The 21,144-nt window shown below is 33.2% G+C and overlaps 1 protein-coding gene across 6 annotated transcripts in view; it reads left to right on the top strand.

Annotated features, from left to right (window-relative positions):
* Window positions 1-21,144, top strand: part of LOC129749572 (probable nuclear hormone receptor HR3) — a 74,399-nt gene that overhangs the window by 32,977 nt on the left and 20,278 nt on the right. For 3 of the 6 annotated variants that reach the window (XM_055744592.1, XM_055744593.1, XM_055744594.1), the window contains 3 exons: window positions 12,605-12,770; window positions 12,840-13,006; window positions 13,193-13,621. In XM_055744592.1, the coding sequence (XP_055600567.1) occupies window positions 12,605-12,770; window positions 12,840-13,006; window positions 13,193-13,621 (762 nt within the window). The remainder of the gene's footprint in view (window positions 1-12,604; window positions 12,771-12,839; window positions 13,007-13,192; window positions 13,622-21,144) is intronic. The other 3 variants (XM_055744595.1, XM_055744596.1, XM_055744597.1) reach the window with 2 other exon arrangements.

Genomic DNA, 21,144 nt, shown 5'->3' with positions numbered 1-21,144 from the left:
AAGTAACCGACTCTTATGGATATCTAATAATTTACAAAATATGCCGAATGGTCGATTCATTCATTTTAATAATCATTTAGTACATCTTTAATAAACGATATACATATCATATAATGATTTGATTTAGTGTTTCTCGGTTACAGTGTAACCGTTACACTGACGAAAATGCAACCTATCAGCACTATCAGCAGAGCGGTCAAATTACGGTTGACAAATTTCGGGTCTAGCTACCGTTGCGTAAATCCAATTTTCCTCTGACTACGCAATATGAGAAAAACATGATCATTCAAAAACCACCGCTTAAAGGGCCCAAAGTAGGCCACCTAACCTTATTAAGTTTTTTTTTTCATTTTGTAAAACGACGAAATTGTTATGGAATCTTAGCTTCTGCAACCCTCTTGAAGCTGACTATGTTATTGCTTTTTGTTTTATTTAAATATTCTAATTTGGTTTCGAAATTGCTTTTGGAGACTTTGGAGACAGGTGGCTCAGTTAAAAAAAAATTTTTTTTTTTCAAAACGGTCTTTGGGGTTTTTTATAAAACTTTTATGGAGTAACTTGTATGTCTGTTATGCATGTTGGTTATCCACACCGGGTTCACAGATTCACTCTTGTTTCTGCCTTAGTGTGTGCTTGCATGATTTTTTTTTAGATAAATTCATTCGACAAATCTTCGATTCAACGCCTACACCAATCGTCGTCAATCAGGTGGGTTAATTTACTAAAGGTATTCCGACATCCGTGTATATACTTGGCCAGCTGGAAACTGATTGAACATTCTTATTACATACATGTAGGGGAGAGTGGAGATACTTGATCCCCTTTTCTTATTTTCACCATTTCTTTTTGGAAAAATATAGCAACTCGCCGTCTTTGACATTTTCTGACAGCTTGTAACTTCAAGTTTCTATGCTCCAAAAATTTGAACGATACTTGAACCCGTAGATGAACTAGAAGCATTTTCGTGGGAGTAAAAAAAAATGCGATTTTTCTGAAGTTAGGGGAGACTTGATCCCCTATTGAAGGAGACTTGATCTTTTATTCAGGAAGCCCTAATCCTTGTATAAAAATCAAACAAAACCCCAAGATAGAATGTTAATTGACTATTTCGGTCATGTTTGTTCTCATTTCATAATTTATAGCAGACATAAGAAGAAAATTCTATAACTTTGTCTCAACGCTTATAATATTGCATACTTAAAGGCGCGATTTTTTACAATTAAGAGAAAATTAATTATTTTTGCTCTTTTCTTCAGACAATTGTATGATATATATTAGTTTTTGGATAAATATTAGTAATTTCATAATCAGCAATCATAACGATCAATTCAGAAGAAGAATATGCCGTTTGGAAGGGGGATCAATTGTACCCAGAATCAACATTTTAGAAAACTTTTTCTGAAAAAAGTTGAGAATTTTCCATTGCTTTGAAAATATGACATTATGAAGTTCATTTTACGCTCGAACGATTGATACATTGGAACAAATATTTTTTTCATAATTTTCCCATGTAAGGAACATTTTAAAGTGATGAAAAAATATCTTCAAGTTACATTTTGTTAAATTTTTCAAACAAAGGTCAATTACTCAAACAGTTATTTTGTTAAAAAAAATTTAAACTACAAGCATTGTTATTTTGCTCATTTTGGCACATTTTTCTAGAACATTTGATCTTTGTAAGACATTCCAGTTCCGAGATATAGCTAAGGAATCAAGTATCCCCGGGGATCAAGTATCCTCATTCTCCCCTATAGTCAATTAGCACATCTTACCTGTAGGAGAGTTATGGGAATCGAACCCAAAAGATTTCTGGCCGATAACGGGAATCGAACCTAGTACGTCTGGCCTACCAGACTCGCGTCAGTTTATCCACAAGACCACTTCAACGGTGGTTAACTTGTACGTCTGAACTCTGTGGTTATTTATGTTTAAAAGTGTAGTACTATTGCGCTAAGCGGAAAACGAGAATTCTCGTATTTTGTGCGCCATGTGTTTACTTTTCATGTTTTTAAAACTTTTAAGCTGCCAGAAATGTTGATGAGTAGCTTTTAACTAACGGATCACTGAATTAATTTGTTTTTATTTATAGGTGCAGTATTCTATGAGTTTAAATCGAATTCTTTTCAAACCACGGTTTCGTCAGTTTACTAAAATAATTTTTTTCAATGAAACTTAGCAAAAACATTTAAATTTTTATTTTAAAAGCAACATTTCCAACCATGATTCTGATATGTCGAAAAAGGTCTCATGGTTTTCAACAAATAAAAAAGCAACATGCAAATGTCCTTTCCGCCACAAAAAATTCTGCTACGGCACAGATCTATGCAAACATACAGCTTCATTATCGCAAAGCTTTCCCGGTTGCATAATTTTCCCATTATCATTAGCATAGAATGGGAAAATTATCGACATCGAGCGCGAAACGACAACGAGACACTTCCAGCACAGCATTAGAGCAGCTGAATGAAACAGCTCTTGAATGGTCGGAAGTAGCTTTACTCTAGTAGGTATGGTGGTTAAATGGGAGCGCTACTTCCCAGGGGGAGAAAATGAAAATAGTGATGTTGAAAATAGATGGTTTATATAGAGTAAATAAGTTTTATTTAAGGATTCTATTTTCATCTTGGTTTGTTATTTTTGTTTTGATACAGATCAAATTTCTTCGAAAACATAACTGCAATATTTCCGCATATTTTTATGATGAGTTTAAAGGTGAACACTCCAGAAATAAAATGAACAACACTTACTCTACACATATGGAGTGACATTCATGGAAAAGTTTCTTATTGATCATGGATTGTAACAAGCAGAACAGCCTAATTTGAATCGTCTTTTGGCAGAAACAATTTGTCAGCATTATTGGAAAATTGATATCCCTTAAATTCCCGCATGACCATCTATTTCCATCAAAACCATACGGTGATAGGCGTAGCTGTATATCAGCCGGAGCAGCAAAAACCTAACAAGCCGTATGTCAAACGTAATAAAATTGCACTGAGTGAAATTGAAGCAACAAAAAACTGTCTGGTGACCTACATTTAGGTCTCGCAACTGCAATCACAACACAGACTTCCAAATGGACAATTTCATATATATTTGGTGTGCATTTCTTTATTTTTTTTCCTTTTCGCCTACCGGTATTTTGAGAGGTATTCGAGTCCGCCATTTATATACCGGTACACAATAATATTGCTCATATAAGCCAGCTTATCACCTATTAATGTGGTTTGCGAATCGTCCCAGACCTAGGACAAACAAAGACTATTTTCAGGTGCAATGTTATAGGAAGCCCACACAAAAAAATAATCATCCGAACCTACCTCACAATGTTCACTTGAAGCAAAACCGGTGGTGACGAAATTCACACCAAACAGCGACAAACCAAACAGATATCAGTTGCTTATCAGTGCGATTTTTTTCCTTCTTCGTATAATTTTTTCTTCCGAATTCGCGAAAACAGAGAAAAAATCGTTCGGCCCCTTATCAGCTGACGCTATCTCATTGCAAGCTGTCGGTTGTCGAGTTTCCAAATGCAGCTTAAAACTACGGTGCAAATCGGATGAGTAAAACAGCATTTTACAAAAGATGACAACGTAGGTACATGGCATTTTCATACAATCTTGATAAATCCCTGCTGCAGGAATTTAAAAAAAAGTTAAAATAATTTATTAGAAAAAAAATGTTTTGCTACCTGCAATCTTAAATTAAAATAAGAACAAATTAATTCATAAATTGTAAAACAAGGTAAAAATTAATCACTAACCTTCTACTGTTTTTTTCTATCTTTTCTTCTAAGGACACATTCCACCGTAACGTGAAATAGCTTTTCCGGACTTTTATGCACTGTTATCATTCTAGAAGTATACCAATTTACTTGAAAATTAAATAAAATTGTAGCAAACGGTCGCAAATTGAATTTCCTTTAAAATGAATATAATTTGGTCATTAAAAAATGTAAGTTGTTTTTGTTGTGATCGAATACTTTTGTGACGTAAATTCACGCTAGAATTGACCATTTTCGATTTCAGTACATACAACTTTAATTTTCTGTTCTCTCTGTGGAAATAGGATATTGATGTCTTGGAATGAGTTGTAGAAAAAATAATTACCCACAATTTGATGTGCGTAGCTTTTCGATTAAAGAACAACGAACGAAGTTACGCTTATTTGAAATTGTGACGTGAATTCACGCAGTTTAAACAGTACAGGGTAGTTGACTGAATTCACGTCACGAAATATAAATTTATACTGAACCATTCTTTAGAGCCTTCAAATTTTATGTGCACTTCCAAAAACGATATTTTATTGCTCCGACTTTTACCATCTTTATGATCTTTTCAGTATCTTCACCTAACTTTTTCCTTATTTTGATTGGCAATTGAATGGCAACATATTGAGGGATCATACGTTAAAATTACTACTGTTTCTCACAGTCTTCATTTAAAAATTCACCAAAAACATTTTTTAATTTTTTTTTCAATCTTTTTGTATTTCTATTTAAAAATAATGATCTTATTTAAAAAATCAAACAAATTTTGTTCGATTTGTAAAAATCCGACCATCAAAACAGTTTTTAAAGCATATTTTTCATATAAAATTAAAAAAAAATAAATTTCGTAACGTGAATTCACTCATTCGCGTTGTTGTTACACAGCTAGATTACAACTGATTTCTATAAAATTTAGTGTTTTAGAATCGTCTTATCATTTTCAAAGAAGATCTCATTTTTTTATACAAGAAAATGACAAAGTTTTCACAAAAATTAAAAAGTTACTTTTTTTGTGACGTGAATTCACTCATTTGCGACTGTTTTTTTTTCGCTTTTCAAAACAACCACATTTATATTCAGAAAAATTCTTTTTCTAGCAGTATTTTTTGACTTCAAAACGTATTAAAAAATTTCCAAAACAAATTCATCCATATTTTTTTATTAAGAAGTGTAACTAAACAAGAACAGTGTTTGAAACAAACCATTTAAACTTCAAAATTAATTCATCGAATACTGATATTATACATCGACAAGCTGGACACTATGTAACAGATGTTTACCTTTCACGATGGTCCATGAAATAAGCTGAACAATTCATTAATCTAATATCTTCTATTTGATTACAAAAAAAAATGATTTTAAAAAATCGTTAATGTCATGAAAAATGTTATGTCGATATGAAATGTACCTCAAGAAACCAATTTAAGCCTCAATTAAAATTTTTTCCTTGTTCTACTCAATGCTCAATGTCAGATTTATAACAGTTTTAATAAACTACCAAAGGCCAGGAAATTTACATTTTTCCGAGGTGCAATGAATATAAAATGTAGTTTTGACTGATTTAGGTGCACTGAATTTAAATACACAATTTTTCTATCAGCTTTTGTAATTGAAATAATTTTTCAAAATAGGTTTAATTTATTTAAGAAATTTGTGCAATTTTTTGACAAAACTTGAAAACAAAAACCTAACAATTTAAAATTAAAGTTTAAAATCAAATATTAACTTTCTCAAGACTTAAAATTATTTATTGAGCTCTGGGAAAAAAAATCTTGATGCTTTCTATTTGTTTATTTTTTCTCATTTAATGAATTTTTTTAAAAAAAGTTTGAAACCAAATTGAATTTTAGATATTTTTTAATGCATAAATTTAATCATTTGACAGTATTCTTCAGTAATGTCAAAAATTCTTGTACCTAATCATATTTTTCCAAATTTTCAAAAACCGTTTAATTTTACTCATTTAGATCATGCATCATCACCATCAAAATACTATTGCTTAATTGAATGAAGTACAGTAAACAAAATCAGAATCAGATTTTTTTTCTTAAATGTAGATTTCACTTAAAACCATGAGCATACAAAAGGGAGGGGGGGGGGGGGGGGGGTAACAATCTTGACCCAGGACTGATGTCAAAACTTTGAAAACTAATCTCAGATTCAGAATTTATTTACAGTTTTAAAACATTTTCTCACTTATTGATTGTAATTAATTTCTGAATACAAAATTTTAAATAGGATTTCACTAATTTCCGAGATTCTGGTTCCATTTGAATCAAAATTGAAATTGTATTTGTGTTTTCATATTTTGGGTAATGTATCCAGTTGAGGATTTTTGATTTTCGGTTCAAAACATCTTAGTTGTTTTTGAAATCGATGTTCAAATTTGTTTTAAATTTTCTTCAAATTTGATTCGTGATTTTTGAAACTCATGCGCGTTTTTTATATTAAGTTAATATTTTTCCGAATATTAAAAAAAAATGAAAGCATTTTGAATTTTTGTTTCATATTCAGTTTCGAAGTTTATGAACTCTTCTTTTGCGAAATTCGAACTTAACAATGCTTCAAAATGGCGATTCAGATGATTCATTCGAAATTTTTATTTTCATTTAGACTTGCAAGTCGAGTTAGACAAATACAATTGAAGTTAAGATTAATCATTGAAACCCGAAACATCCGAATTATGATTATGGATTCATGATTGATAGCTCTGAAACTGATTTCAATTCCTGGCTTATATTTCCAAATTCAGAAACCGTTTTAATGTACAATTCAGAAAACGTATTGAAATTCTGAAACACATAAAAAATCAAAAATTTTGAATTCCGATTCAAAGTTCAGATTCAGCTCATAAATGAGTTCCACAATCAAAATAAAATTACCAAGATGACTTTTTCGGTAAGGAATTCAAATTGCAAAAGATCGCTGGCTTATAATTCTGATTGTTAGTTCGATTTTAAAATTTAACCAAACTCAGTCCGTTACAATCCAGCTGAAAATGACAAAAATTAAGTAGAATGTAACTTCATTTTGGAAGTTTTATTAACAACTTATTTTTAAAAAAACATCCACAAGAATTAATTTTTAATGAAAAGTAATAACACGTATCTTCTGATAAAGAAATTGCAGGGAGTTCCATATGTGTTGGCGTATTGTTCAACATTATTAATATTGCAATTTTTTTCAAGAACCAAATTTCAAACTAAAAACTAGGATCGAGCTTGCATAAGTCCGATTTGATCCGCAAATCTTTTACTTTTACTTTTGAAAATTGGGTTTATTAATAGATTTTTTTTTTAATTTGAAGGCTTTCTTAAAAAATCATTGTTAGTTCAAATCAAATTAGCAAAATTAAGCAAGCCAGATTATCCGGTTGTACCCGGATATTTAATTTAAAAAAAATTGGGAAAGGTTGAGCACAACCCGGTTGCCCAAATTTTGCTGAAAAAAAAAATCCTGGTTTTGTCCGGATTCATATACAGTTTTTAGGAAAATCAAATAAAAATTCAAATAATTTTTTCGAAATTTTTCATGTTAGATTTATTAAAATAAACATGAACGATTTTTTGGTTGTCTGATATGCGATACAGAATCTCGTCGATAAGAAAGTAATGATTCAAATGTTTTTCTCCGTCAATTTTGTTGAATAATTCCTGGATTTTTGTCAAATATTCCATGATATTGCCTGGATTTTGGTTTAAAAAATTTGAAAATAGAATGTCCGAATTTTGATTTTATGTTTTTATTCACCCGACAATCTTAAGCTTTAGATACTTATTTCAAGATATCAACCATCGATGAAAGTAAGTTTCCGATTTCGTTACTAAAGATTCTTTACACAAATCCATATCATAATTTGAAAGATTCTAGGATGTATTTTCAATCGTATTCATTTACCGCGAAAAAATATTCATGTAAAAGAACTTAAAAACGAATAATCAAAGAGTATTGAAAAAAAAATTATATTCATGCATTGTTTAAGCAATAATGTCAAAGGAAAAAAAATCAACCTAACCCAACCCCAACCCCCCCCCCCCCCCCCCCCCTTTCATGAGTCAGTTCTTCCTACGGCTCTGCACAAATTTAAAACTCCATATAATCAAAACTAAATGTGATAGTCCAAATTTAACAAAAGATTCGAGTACAGGACGCCAAAAACTTTCAATTCTGAATTTTATATGTTTAGGAACATAAACCTTTAATTTTTATTCCTTATTAAAAATTCATATTCCACATGGCGATTCAATCAACTGAAGGAATGAAGAGAAGAAATGTAAATTAACATAAATGATAAATAAAAATTATTGTTATTTTCTTAACAACTAATCATGGTTAATTTTTTACTTGATCTGACATTTATTTTAGAATTCTATTTATTTTTCTAAAGCTGTATTTAGAGAATATTTCTTTAAAATTTCAAAACAAAACCGCTTACAAATTATTTTGAAAATTATATTAATGACTTATCAAAAATATCGTTTATATGAAACTTTTTTTGCGATTTGTTTTGAAAGTTTTAATTTATTTATTATTTTTTGTGTTTGTGTGATAACTATGAGTAAGAAAATGATGTTAAAAATGTTAATTATATTAAACAATGCACTGAGAAAATATAGAATTTTGTGCAAATTTTTTAGGTGAAGGTGTTTCTTTAACAGCAAATATTTTTCATGAAGAATCAATTCCATAATGATAGTCCTGTGGATGATTTCTAATAAATAAAATTTGGGTTTTTTGGATGAAACAAAGAACTCAAATTCTACCTTTTATTTGTGGTTTTCAATTTAATTGTGTTTACAATCTATTTTTTAAATTAAAATTTGGAAATTGAATTGACAACCAATCTTAACACATAAAGGACCGCGAAGCTACGGCAAATGTTGTGTTCAATTATGTCGAAAAAAGTTTAACACTCAAATTCAGTCCATTCGAATTATACTTCGAAATGTAGCACACTGCTGGCAAGCGAAAAAACGAGATATCTCGTATTTGGTTCGCAATGTGTTAAGTTAATGATCTCTTGAATTCTTCAATAACTAATGTTGATTGTAAAATTTATTTACAAGTTAAACCTTTTTCTGAATTTTGAATCTGCACTCTGAATCTGAATTCTGAACCTGAATTCAAAAATTACGCTTTGAATTTTTAACCGATTTCCGTACGCTTTCTGAAATGTAAAAATATTCCAGATCAGAATTTTATGAGCCAAGTTTTAGAGCCCTCATGCATGAATCTATTATTTGAATTCTGTAGTTCAGGTTTAATTTGTATCTTTATTGTGAATCAGAATTAAAATATGAATTTACAAAGATCTGAATCTGACTTTTCAATTTTGGATTGCCATTTCGAAGATTTAAATTTTTGAATTTTGTTCAAGAACTAAGTTTAAGAACTTCGAATTTGAATATAACAAAAAATTCTCTTTTTCATATTCGGAAAACTATTATGAAAATATTGAAAATGCATATGATCTCGAAATACATGATTTAAATTTGCTATAAAGTACAAAACCAATTTTTAACCAGGATGTCAAAGCAGCTTTTCATTTCTAATTTCTTATGATTATTCGAACTGAAATTCAAAAAGCTTGAACTGGATGCAGAATTCTAAGTATGAAAATAAAAATGCAATTTTGGTTATGGGAATTGTGGGATCAGAGCCTCCGAAATGGGTTTAATTTTTTTTTCAGAATTGAATATTTAGTCTTGAAAATTAGATGAACAAGTGAGAAACTTTTGAAAAAGTGGAGCCGAATTTTGGACTTCGAGATGGACTTTAGAGGTTTTGGCGTTAGTTTTTAGTCTGATTTGTTACTCTTGATAAACCCTACTCTATTATCATAATTTGGTTCTAAATTTAAAATTTTTAATGTAGAGTAGAAAACCTCGATTGCTGTTTTGGATCCTCATGGAGGGAGTTTAACCCCCAAAACTCCCCCCGTTTCTACGGCCATGATTTCAACTCTATATCCATTGCACAGTGGTCCAGAATGGAATTTATCGTGACTAGAAAAAACTTCTCCAATGAACAGATCGAGCGAAATTGTCTTCTACAAAGTTGAAGCCGCAGGTTTTTGCGGCAACTTTACCGAAGACGCCACATACATATGACGTTTCGTAAGCTAGTTATGATTTTTTAAATATTAAAATGTTAGGGTGTGTCGAAAAAACAGTATTCTGGATCTATCTTTTGTGAATGAATTCATACACAAAAAGTGTTTATGAATTCATAAGGGGATTTTTTAGCCAAAACTTATACTTTTTAAACAGTCATATCTCGAATTGGTGCAACCAAAAAACCATTTTCTGACTACATTATTTAGTTCATTGGGAAGATAAGGACATAACGAGCACCCGGGGCATAATAAGCACTCTTCTTTTCTACAGAAGTACGTATTTTCTTAAATAAAATTTTATGAGGGTTTGATTCGTACTTCCTATAGTATTTACTTTTCACCAAAAAGAAATCTTCTTATCATCTTAACAGAAATATTTGTGAAAACCAGCTAGGTTCTCAAGTGATGAAAATATTACAATTTTTGAGCACCACGAAATAAGCTTTTATGACATTAAAATCATCATGATTGTACGCACTGCTAGATTTTGTAAACATTGTTTCTCGATTTTCACCATCATTAAATTTTGGATTTTTCACTTTAATCAATTTTAAATAGCGTTTTTACTTAAATTTGTAGAAGCGGGGCGAACAGAGCACTATCAATCGGGGCAGGATGAGCGTTTTCTGACGTATAATCTAGCAGCGAGTTCAATTCGATGAAGTCAACTGAATTATACAGCTATAGCTTGACTAGTTTACATCTGACGATTGGGCCTCTGATTCTTTCTCCGACACCTTCCAATTGGGCTTGGGCCTGCTAAAAAGAATAAAGCTTGCTCTTTACTCTTAGGCCGATGACATAGTGAGTGCGATGCGATGCGAAACGGCGAATGCGATTCAATGCGGCGAACCACATTTGATGAAAATGTATGTGAATCGCTTAAACCTGACATACTCAACGCGGCGAAGCAGATGTCAATTTGTTCCGCCGCTCGAGTTCGCATTGGCCGCGTTCGCCAATTCGCATCGCATCGCTCTTACTATGTTATTGGCCTTACACAGATTTCCATAATAATGACAGCTAATCGGAGTAAAATTGGAGTGAAGGCTATGCCGGGATAGCGAGCGCGCCTATCACCTCTAGGCCAAATCTTCAGATAAAACAAGTCAAATTGTAGCTCTATTATTCAGTTGACTTCATCGAGTTGAATTCGCTGCTAGATTCTCCGGCAGAAAATGCTCAATTAATGGTGCCTATTCTGCCTCAGGGGGAGTTCTCGTTATGCCCCTGCAGTGACTGGTTTTCAGCTTTCGGCAAAAAAAAAAATTAAAATGCATTTTCAAACGATTTCATCTTTTCAAGTTCTAGTCAATTAGGAAATCGACTATTTAAGTGTCTGAATACATACAATGATGTAACTCATATATTATAGCTGTTTTCTATGACTAAATAAGAGTTTTCCTTAAGGTGGCCATTATGCCTTTATCTCCCCTACATCAAATAATTGATTGTGACATTTTGGGAGAAAGGTTTTTTTTTAAAGACGAGAAAAAAAATTCTAAGTTTGTTGATTTTCAATTCAAATTCACACATTTAAAGACCCTATGAAAGAGAACATCCCCATTTCTTGCGCAAAAGTCAAATTCTTATCGTTTTGCTATTGTCTGAGTTCATTGCGATGCTTAAATAAGCGACTTGACATATTTTTCTCGCTTTTAGTCAAATTTGCAATAATTAAAAACTTTTAAAACGATAAAAGAAAACTCAGTTATTTCCAACTTTTTTTAAATTTGACTAAATGTGCTCAATTGGTTATTCAAGCATCGCAATCAACAAAGACAATAACAAAACGATGAAAATTTGACTTTTGACGAGAAATGGGGATGTTCTCTTTCACAGGGCATTTCAATGGGTGAATTTGTATTGAAAATTAACAAACTTTGGATTTTTTTTTCTTGAGTTAAAAAAATAACCCATCTCCCATAATGTCACAATCAACTTTTTGATGTATGAAATGCCGTAAGAAAATATTTTTTTGGTTTGCACCAATTCGAGATATGACAGTTTCAAAAGTACAAGTTTTTGCTGAAAAATCACTTATATCTAACTAACGAACGCCTCCAGATACAAGTTTGCGCTTTGAGAATAAAATGTGTAAAATTTTATTAGAGAATACTATTAGAGATAAGTTAAATGAATTAATCCAAATTGGCAACACAAGAGAATATGGAAGAGTACAGCTTGTACAAATGCATGTTTTACATATGCGCTATTGGCATACCCCTCTCGAGAGAAAATACGTCCAAAATTTAAAAAATACCGACAAGAATTCAAAACTGATTCAGATTCAAAACATTTGCTTCCGACGTTTTGAACTTGAAACAATACTGAACTCTGCCTGCTTTAGTTGACCTTGACCTATTTGCTCCCTCTCCAGATTCAACTTCAATGATTTCCAATAGACACAAATATAAGATACGTATGTATCTGGGAAGTACTGGAAAAGTTGCCTCGTATGACATGGACCAGTATCCCAGTGGCAGTATTCTTTATGCCGCTGCCACACAGCGCTTGAGCTTATAGCATTGGTGTCTTGCTCCTTTTTGCACACTTTCCTAGAATATTTGATCTTTTTAAGACATTCCAGTTCCGAGATATAGCTAAGTAACCAAATATCCATGCTATGCATAATAAATTAAAAAAAAAAATATTCATAAAATTTTCCATTTCAAGATAGATGTTAAAAACTTATGTTATCATTGTTCTTTCCATTTCAGCCGTCAAGTTCGGGCGAATGTCCAAAAAGCAGCGAGAGAAGGTGGAGGACGAGGTACGGTACCATCGAGCGCAGATGCGAGCCCAAAGCGATGCCGCCCCGGACAGTTCCGTATTCGACAATCAGACGCCCTCGAGTAGTGACCAGCTGCATCACGGTTACAACGGGTAGGTCCCCGGAAGCTTATAGAACATCTTTTCTATGATTTTTGTTTGAAATTTTTCTCTCCTTGTCAGGTACGCGTACAACAATGAAGTCGGCTACGGGAGTCCTTACGGCTATTCGACGTCGGTTACACCTCAACAAACCATGGGCTACGACATCTCGGCGGATTACGTGGACAGTACGACAACTTATGAGCCTAGAAGTACGATAATAGACTCAGATTTCATAAGTGGACACAGTAAGTATTCGTGTTAGAGTTAAGGCATTGATGATTCCTAGCCGAATCATAAGCAAGCAAGCATTCTAGAAGGTGCATGTGATCTGACCTGTGATTGACTAACCCAGAAGCCCCATTATCTGGTGTCGGGTTCCTCTTCCTCTGTATTGTACATACGTGTTCCTTTCTACTAACCCCACCTTCCAGACAAGGACAGCTCACCGACCAACCATCGAGCAATAACGCTGAACGATATTCGTCTAGCGCGGGTCCAGCAAACCTCGGCAGCGACCACAACGGCCAACGGAAGTGGCCAGCAGCAGCAGCAGTTGAACCCAAATCAGACAGCAATAACTTCACTCCCCAATCCCCAAACCACCGGAAGCAACAACAATAACAACAACAACAGCACAAATAGTACAATTATCACGATCAAACAGGAACAGCTTACCAGTGTGGACAACATAGTGGGAAGTTTCGTCGATTCGACGACCTTCCTGCCATCGCCAACGAGCCAACAACAGCAGGGTCAGCAACAGCAACAGCAGATGGTTGGACCCAACGCCATGGTTCAGTCGGCGAATACCGGTACGAATAATGGACCCCTTATGGGCCAAACTGTAGTGTCTGGATCAGGTGATTGAAGTATACTAACCCAGAAGGCTAGCCAGTTGCTAGCCAGACAATCACACCTGTGCACATTTCCAGGGGGTTACGTGACTGGATGTCGAGCTTTTTCCATTAGATTTATCTAAAAGTTATTTAGTAGGTAGTAGTGAAACTACTTCTAATACACCTCGCCTTGAAACGTTTCTTCGCAGATCCTTCATAAATTTTCAATTTTTTTTAGATTTCACACTTACTTTTCACAAAGTATAAACTGTGTACATAGGTGAAAGAAAATTAGTCCCACCAGCTTATCAATACACTACCTTATTTGCCAAAGACAATGTGTTTGAAATCATGTCCTTGGGTTCCAACCAAGGAACACAGCCTAATTAAGTAGGGGAAAACTGTACAAAACGCACCGTTAAGCATTAAAGCTATTTACAGCGCTAAAAATCATGTAAGAACCGAAATAAACGTTCTCGACGATTCAGGGATTTATTTAACGTCTTACTAGAAAGACGAAATAACGATAAAATTCAATTTTGATGATATTTTTGTTAAAAACTCAGTCAGCTAGAGAACACACCGTGGGATAGAACGCCGAAACTAGGGGACAGAACGCAGCATTCCGGAAGGGTGGTCAGAAATAGTATAATGATTATATGAAATATAGTTATTGTTACATCAAATGTTTAGTAACATGTTCTTCACATTTTTATAAACTAAGCATACTTTGGCAAAAACTTATTTGTTATTGCTAAACGTATCGAAAATATCGCTTTTTGAAATACACTTTTTGATACCTAGTAAAACGCCTTCAAGTAGGCAACGAAATTCAATTTCTTGGCTGATATCTCGGCAAACATGGCGGCAAATGATTTTTTCGAATAAAATATTAGTGCACCTTTAAAACTTGAAAAAAGACGAAATTTTATACAACTATACATTCTTATCGTAATTTGGGAGTCAGCAGATAAAAATAATGACATTTCCTTTTGATATTCGGTTTTTCTCAAAAATTAACAACATTCTAAATTTGAGTGTAAAACACGTGGTCTGGTGCGCATTCTGCCCCAATTTTTATCAGATTGCTTTTAGTTGAAATTTGTAAAAAATTAATGAAATATGAAACAAATATTAATAGTCTTCCAAAGGGGCCTACGATTGGAGAAAAGAAAAGCTGAAATTTTATCAATCTGTGAAGTTTGGTTTGCAATAAAACCTTAAATGTTAATCATGAAAAATCACAAGTTTCACGCAGATTCGATTTATCATTCTGTTTCTAAGAGTTTAAGTCGTTCCAATGAAATTTTCACCGAAGAAATTATAGAGAATGTTTGCCGCAACAAAAATAAAGAAAAACATCATTCGTAGCCATAAGTTGGAGTATTTTTAAAAAATAATGGTATGGGCCATCTTACCCCGCTGGTGCGTCTTGTACAGTTTTCCCCTACTCTTATGTGAATTCCTAACCAATAAGCTCCTCAAGAATCTGAATCAAATTCCGGGCAGAACCAGAAAAAAGATCAGAAGTAATACCTATATGGTTCAGGCCCAAGATACAAATAAACTTCTTAATAAATATTATGTGTATAGCACCAAACCGAATAGCGACAGTAGGACTAGCGACGCTGTTTTACTAGCGAGATTCCTGTCATTCACAGGTTTATTTATCTTTTTTCAGTCCAGTAGGCGATTTCGATGTATTACTCGAACATTGTTTATGTTATTTACTGTACATTTTCCTTAGGCGATCAATCGCATGCTTCAAGTCTCCTAGGAAACTCGCGCTGCGTCGTTATTATTTTCAACGTCGCGACGTATGCGACGTGTCGCTAGTAGGCAAAGCTGCTATGATTATTAGCGCTCATATTTTGGATTTTTTCTGCATGCATAATAAAATCATGATCCAATCCCGATCCTGATCTGGATGTGGATGAGTATCAGAATCATGATAAGATCAGGATCAAGATCAGGTCCCCGAACTGAGTCAAATTTAGAATCAGAAAGGTCTAGGCTCCGAATTCAAAATATGCTTAGAATCTACATTTGAATCCTGTTCAAAATTAGGTTGATTCTCAGGATAAAAATCCAAAGCCGAATCAGGGAGAAGAATCGGGATCAGAATCACAATAATTAAAATTTAGTACCAAGCCGAATTTAGGTGTTAGAATAGTATCAGAAAATGCATATTGATAAGAAGTTCGAAAAACAGCTACCTTTGAATACCCGTCAAGAATTCTGTGTTTCGTGTTTTATAAATCTAAAAATGCCAAAATGTCACAAATTACGTCAACTTTCTAATTCATTTTCAGAAAATTTTCAACTGTAAGTGAAACAGGTTTAGCGGTTTATTCGTAAAAAAGTACGGTTTTTACAATATAGCTTCAAACTCCAGCTTTTTCAGACACTAAGTGATTTTCTTCCGAGCACTGATTAACTGACTTACAGCCTTTTTCTCGAAGCATGTTTTTTCGGATTTTTTTTCTTGGGCTTTGGAAAACTTTAAAATAAATTATTGTAGCTGAACATTGTCAGAGAATTATATTTGAGTCACGTTACAAGCTTTCCAAAACTATAAATTTTGTAAAAATCAGATGAAAAACAAGATAATTTTAGCGGGAGAAGTGTTAAGGGTCATTTGACCCCCGACGGTATGAAAAGGAATATACAAAGTGTCGGAATGTTAAGTGTTAAAACTAGAAAAGATCTTATTATTCATGTGTTTCATAGATAATAAATTTTTTACTAGGTCTACTAAAACTTACTTATTATAAAATAAAAACTAAACAAAGGAAAACTATCTACTATTTAGGCTTTAAGTTTTATGAAATTTTATTAAAGTTGGCCGAAGTTTTAACGATTAGTTTTTCCTTTAAATAACTGTACTCAGTTTTTTTTATGCTTTGAACAAGTTCCTAAACATGATAAGATTTCAAATCGGGATCAAAATTAGAATATGTTTCTGGATCGGGATGAGATATAGGATTGAATTCGAATCAGTTACTGAATCTTGATCAAGATGGGAATAAGGATCAGATAACGGTTCAGGAGCAGAAATAGATTTCGATAAGTAATGAATATTGCAATTTGCTTATCTATTATTTCTATTATTTACGAAATCAATGTAAAGAAAATTAATTGAAATTTACATTTTTGTGTAAGCTTAAAGGCGGGCGCACAATAGCCCGTCGGGCGTCGCGTCGCGTCAGCGTCGTGTTGACATTTCATTTTGAGGATATCATTTTCCGTTTGAGCCGTTTTCAATGTTTTTATCGAAGTTTGGTACAAATAGAACCAAAATTTTTAAAAATCCATTTTTTTTAATTCAAATTTTTTAATTGCCTTTATTAATAATTTTTCTACAAATAAATCTTTTACACCTTTGAAGAAATCAACGATTTGTCATACTGGTTCGAGTTTACAGTTTACAGTAATCGAGTTTACAGTGCTGTGTTGTTAAAAAATATTTAAGCTTTTTCATATCTATACTTGGTAATACTTTTGTTTCTTTCGGCCGTCTTTCACGTTTTTCTCAGAGCTGCGCTTGATTTACAAAATATACACAAGTGAATTAAATTATTTTTGAAAATGTGAAAAACTTGAATTATATGGGTAAAAAAACAATCATTTATATTGCTGCCTTTGTTGAGATAACATAACACAACAATCACACACTAATAACACAATAAGATTTTCACTCTTGGTTCTGGCGGGAGCTGTCGATACACTATCGGTAGAAGAATTGGGTGGAGGTAGACCATCGGAATATTCATCATTTCTTCCCTTGAAGACGTCTGCTCTGGAAGGTGTCTACTCTGCAGGCGTTGCTAGTACCGCCAATGGGACTGGTTGTAGTTTAGTTCCACTTTCCTGGGAGACGACCAACCGCTTTCCTGCTCTACCTTATAAATTTTTAATTTAATCACAACGAAAAATTTTTAATTTCACTCGCATAAACTTTACACCGTGAACGAAGAAACGAACCAAAACAAACTTTTGGTTGCTATGTCACCTGACGCTGTATTGTGATGCAAAAATCGTCGGGTGCGTCGCGTCAGCGTTTTAGTACTCAACGACGGCGTTGACAGCTGACACGACGCGACGTCCGACGCGGTATTGTGAGGCAGCCTTAACTTCGTATTAAAAGACTACAGAAAAACTTTCAACGTTCATTTTGATGATTTCAACTCTGTATATTCAATTATGGACTTGATGTCCATGTCCATGGAGTTTATAATAACTCTTAGTAAAATTATTTTCTTCCATTTAGACCCAGAATAAAGATTTTAAATAATGATTCAGCAACCGATATGAAGAAGCAGATTTAGAATTCTTAGCCAATTTTAAACAAATAAACATTCATAATCAATCAAATAATTTAGATATTTTTTATATCTATCCGGAACCAGAAAATGATGGATTGAGGATAAAACAAAAAGATTTTAAAAACAATTTGATTTAAAATTTTTTCTTAACATATTACGAGAACCAAAATGAGTGTTCATCAACAGTTGAGATAAATATCCAAACAAGTAAAAAGGCACAGGAGCAAAAGTGCTGTATAACGAGAAAAGGGATTCTAGAAAAATTTTAAGAAACATCCGAATATTGTAAGTCCTACATATTGGAATGACAGTTGAAAAAATGTTAACTTCTCATTTTACAGAAAGTCTAAAAATATATTAATAACTTATGGCCAGGAATGGAATTTATAAATTGTAAAGATAATCTAGATGAGACATTTTAAAATCTTTATGGCTTCATCAGATGGTTCCCAGACGTACGGGGTAAGATGGCCCCCAAGCTGCATTTCTTCGTTTGATTGACGATTCTTTTGCCCAAAATTGGCCTTTTCGGCTTTCAAGGCTTCTTGTATTAGATGTGAGTGCTGGCGATTAAAAACTGTTGGGGTTGGAAAACAAAAAGGTGCAATTCTTCCATATTCTTGCAAAAGCTTTTTTGGAGTTGGTTCAAAATTAATTTTTTCCATCCCATTTTCAAAAAAAAAAATTACCAATTATAAAATAGATTTGATTTCAACCTCTCTGTGTAACTGGTCTGCTCGGAACCTTGACCAGCAATGATTGCTTCTTGAAAGTTTGCCAGATTGCAAACCGCTCAAATCCGTAGGTTGGACGAAAAACGAAAATTGTACTGAAATGAAACTTATTACCAATTTTTTATTGTCTTCAAGTAGAATTTTCGTTTATTCGCAGAGTACCTATAATTTTTTCGATAATCCGTAGATTTCGTAGAATTGGCAACTGGGGATTTTTTTTTATTATCTGACGGGTTTGCGCCGGGGGTCTTCAGATTTTTCCCAAAATTGAAAATTTGGTTCATTTTTGCGACTTAAAAACACATGTATTTTTTCAGATTTCTAACATTTTTATTTTTTGAGTTAGCTTCGGTTAAATTTTTTTGTAAATAAAAAATAACCGTTTTTCAAAGCTACATAACTCTGTTATTTTTCAACGGAAATTATAAAATAGCACATCAAAATGCATTGAAATTTTATCAGCTTTCCAAATAAAATAGTTGAAAAAAATTAAATAATTACCTTCATCATGAAAAGTTGTAAATAAACTTTAAATGGCGTCTAAAAGTACCGTCTGCACCACCGAATATTTTGCAAAAAATACCATTGTACAGCTCGATTCATGATGCAACTTTCATGTGAAGACACCAAAGTGGGCCATTAACACCTTGAAGAGATATGAAAGAAATAATGACAATAAATCTCTTTTTTTGCATCGAAAACAAACAATGGTCGAACAACTGAAATCACATATGGAGATAGCAAGCACTTCTAACAACATGGAAACAAAAGAACTTATCAAAGTAGGTAAAAAACACTATTTTTCTATCCTTTTCAGACTGCCCCTACTCGCATAACAGTCCCATATGAATTTTCATCATTTTAGTTCAACATAAGGCTTCAAAATAGAACACTTAAAAAAGAGGTTTTGTTCTAGCAATATCGAAAAAAATATCAATTCGTGGCTGTCGTATATGGAATATATCTGAATAACAGCCCCATATGTGAAATACCACGGATGTGGTTACTTTTCAATGCTTTTTTCGGCGAAATAGTCTTTGGTTTATTGCTTTGAATCATTTAAACATTTTTTCAATTCACTTGATGTCGAATGATGCACAGTAGTTTTCGAAGGAAGGTCTGACTTTCTTAGGAATGACTTCCTGAGCGAAAAATTATCGGATGCAGTCAAAAATCGTAAAAAGATTCAACTAACAATGTGGAATTCACGATATTTTTTCCAAAAGTATGCTTTTTTCTGGCAATTGCATTTAGAAGTTCTAAAATGATCAAAAAAGGTTTCAAATAAAGTCGATTAACAGTCCCGTAATGAATAAAAATGGTGCTCTCGACCTTACCAATAACCCAATTTCAAAAATTCCAGGTCTTACGATATATTATGACAACCTAGAAACGATTTTCGTTTATGCTGAAAGTGGTGGTCACAATTTAAAAATATATTCCAAAACAGAAAAAGCTGATTTCCTCGCTTGCTTGTTTTCGCATATGGGACTGTTATGAAAGTAGGGGCGGTAGATTGTTGCAGCTTAACTGACTTCATGTTATATCCAAAAATCAAATAACGTATTCGTTTATACTCAGTTTTGCACCAGGTCACAACAAGTTATGCACATTTTACTGTCATTTTTAGAAGTTTATGCGCTAAGTTTTGCATCCGTAATTCCCCAGATTTTATATAAAATGGACGGTGGAACTCTGAAGATTCGTGTGTGAGCGATCGAGGTAGCAAAACACTGACGACGAATTATGTTCTTTCTAGTATGGTAAACCTCAAAACTGGGCGAATGTATAAAACGAATACGGTAGAAGTATCATTTTTTCATCATTTTACAGCCTGGGCTGGCCATACTGAGCTCTTCGATTATTTTTACAACATTTGTGCCATTTTCTCATACTTTTTTTTATCAATGGGAAAGGATTTTGGTGTCCAGTGCATAGCTCCCGATATAAAAACAATGTAAAGCACGCCTATATTTCATTTTTAATCACATTTTTGTGATCCCAAACACAGGGACTGAACCTTCTACTATTGGCATTGATTATGCTTCACAATGATCTTTGATCGAGAAGTTAATAAGTTATATAGTATATGACCAGGTTGTTAAAGCAACATTCCCATTATTAGTTATACCACATTAACAATACGATACTAAGAATTTTGGTTAAAATTTAAAGTCAGTTTTGCTGCAAACACTCTACAAAGCACGAAAAAGAAGTGTTTTTACCTGCTTTGATAAGTTCTATTGTTTCCATGTTGTTAGAAGTGCGCGCTACCTCCATATGTGAGTGCAGTTGTTCGACCATTGTTTGTTTTCGTCGCAAAAAAAGAGATTTATCGTCATTATTTCTTTCATAACTCTTCAAGGAGTTGATGGCCCACTTTGGTGTCTTCAGATAAAAGTTGCATCAGGAATCGAGCTATACAATGGTATTTTTTGCAAAATATTCGGTGGTGCAGACGGTACTTTTAGACGCCATTTAAAGTTTA

The sequence above is a fragment of the Uranotaenia lowii genome, chromosome 2, assembly GCF_029784155.1.
Source record: "Uranotaenia lowii strain MFRU-FL chromosome 2, ASM2978415v1, whole genome shotgun sequence".
Classification (NCBI taxonomy): Eukaryota; Metazoa; Arthropoda; class Insecta; order Diptera; family Culicidae; genus Uranotaenia; species Uranotaenia lowii.
The sequence above is the reverse complement of the archived record's forward strand: the minus strand, read 5'-3'. Positions and strand labels throughout refer to the sequence as shown.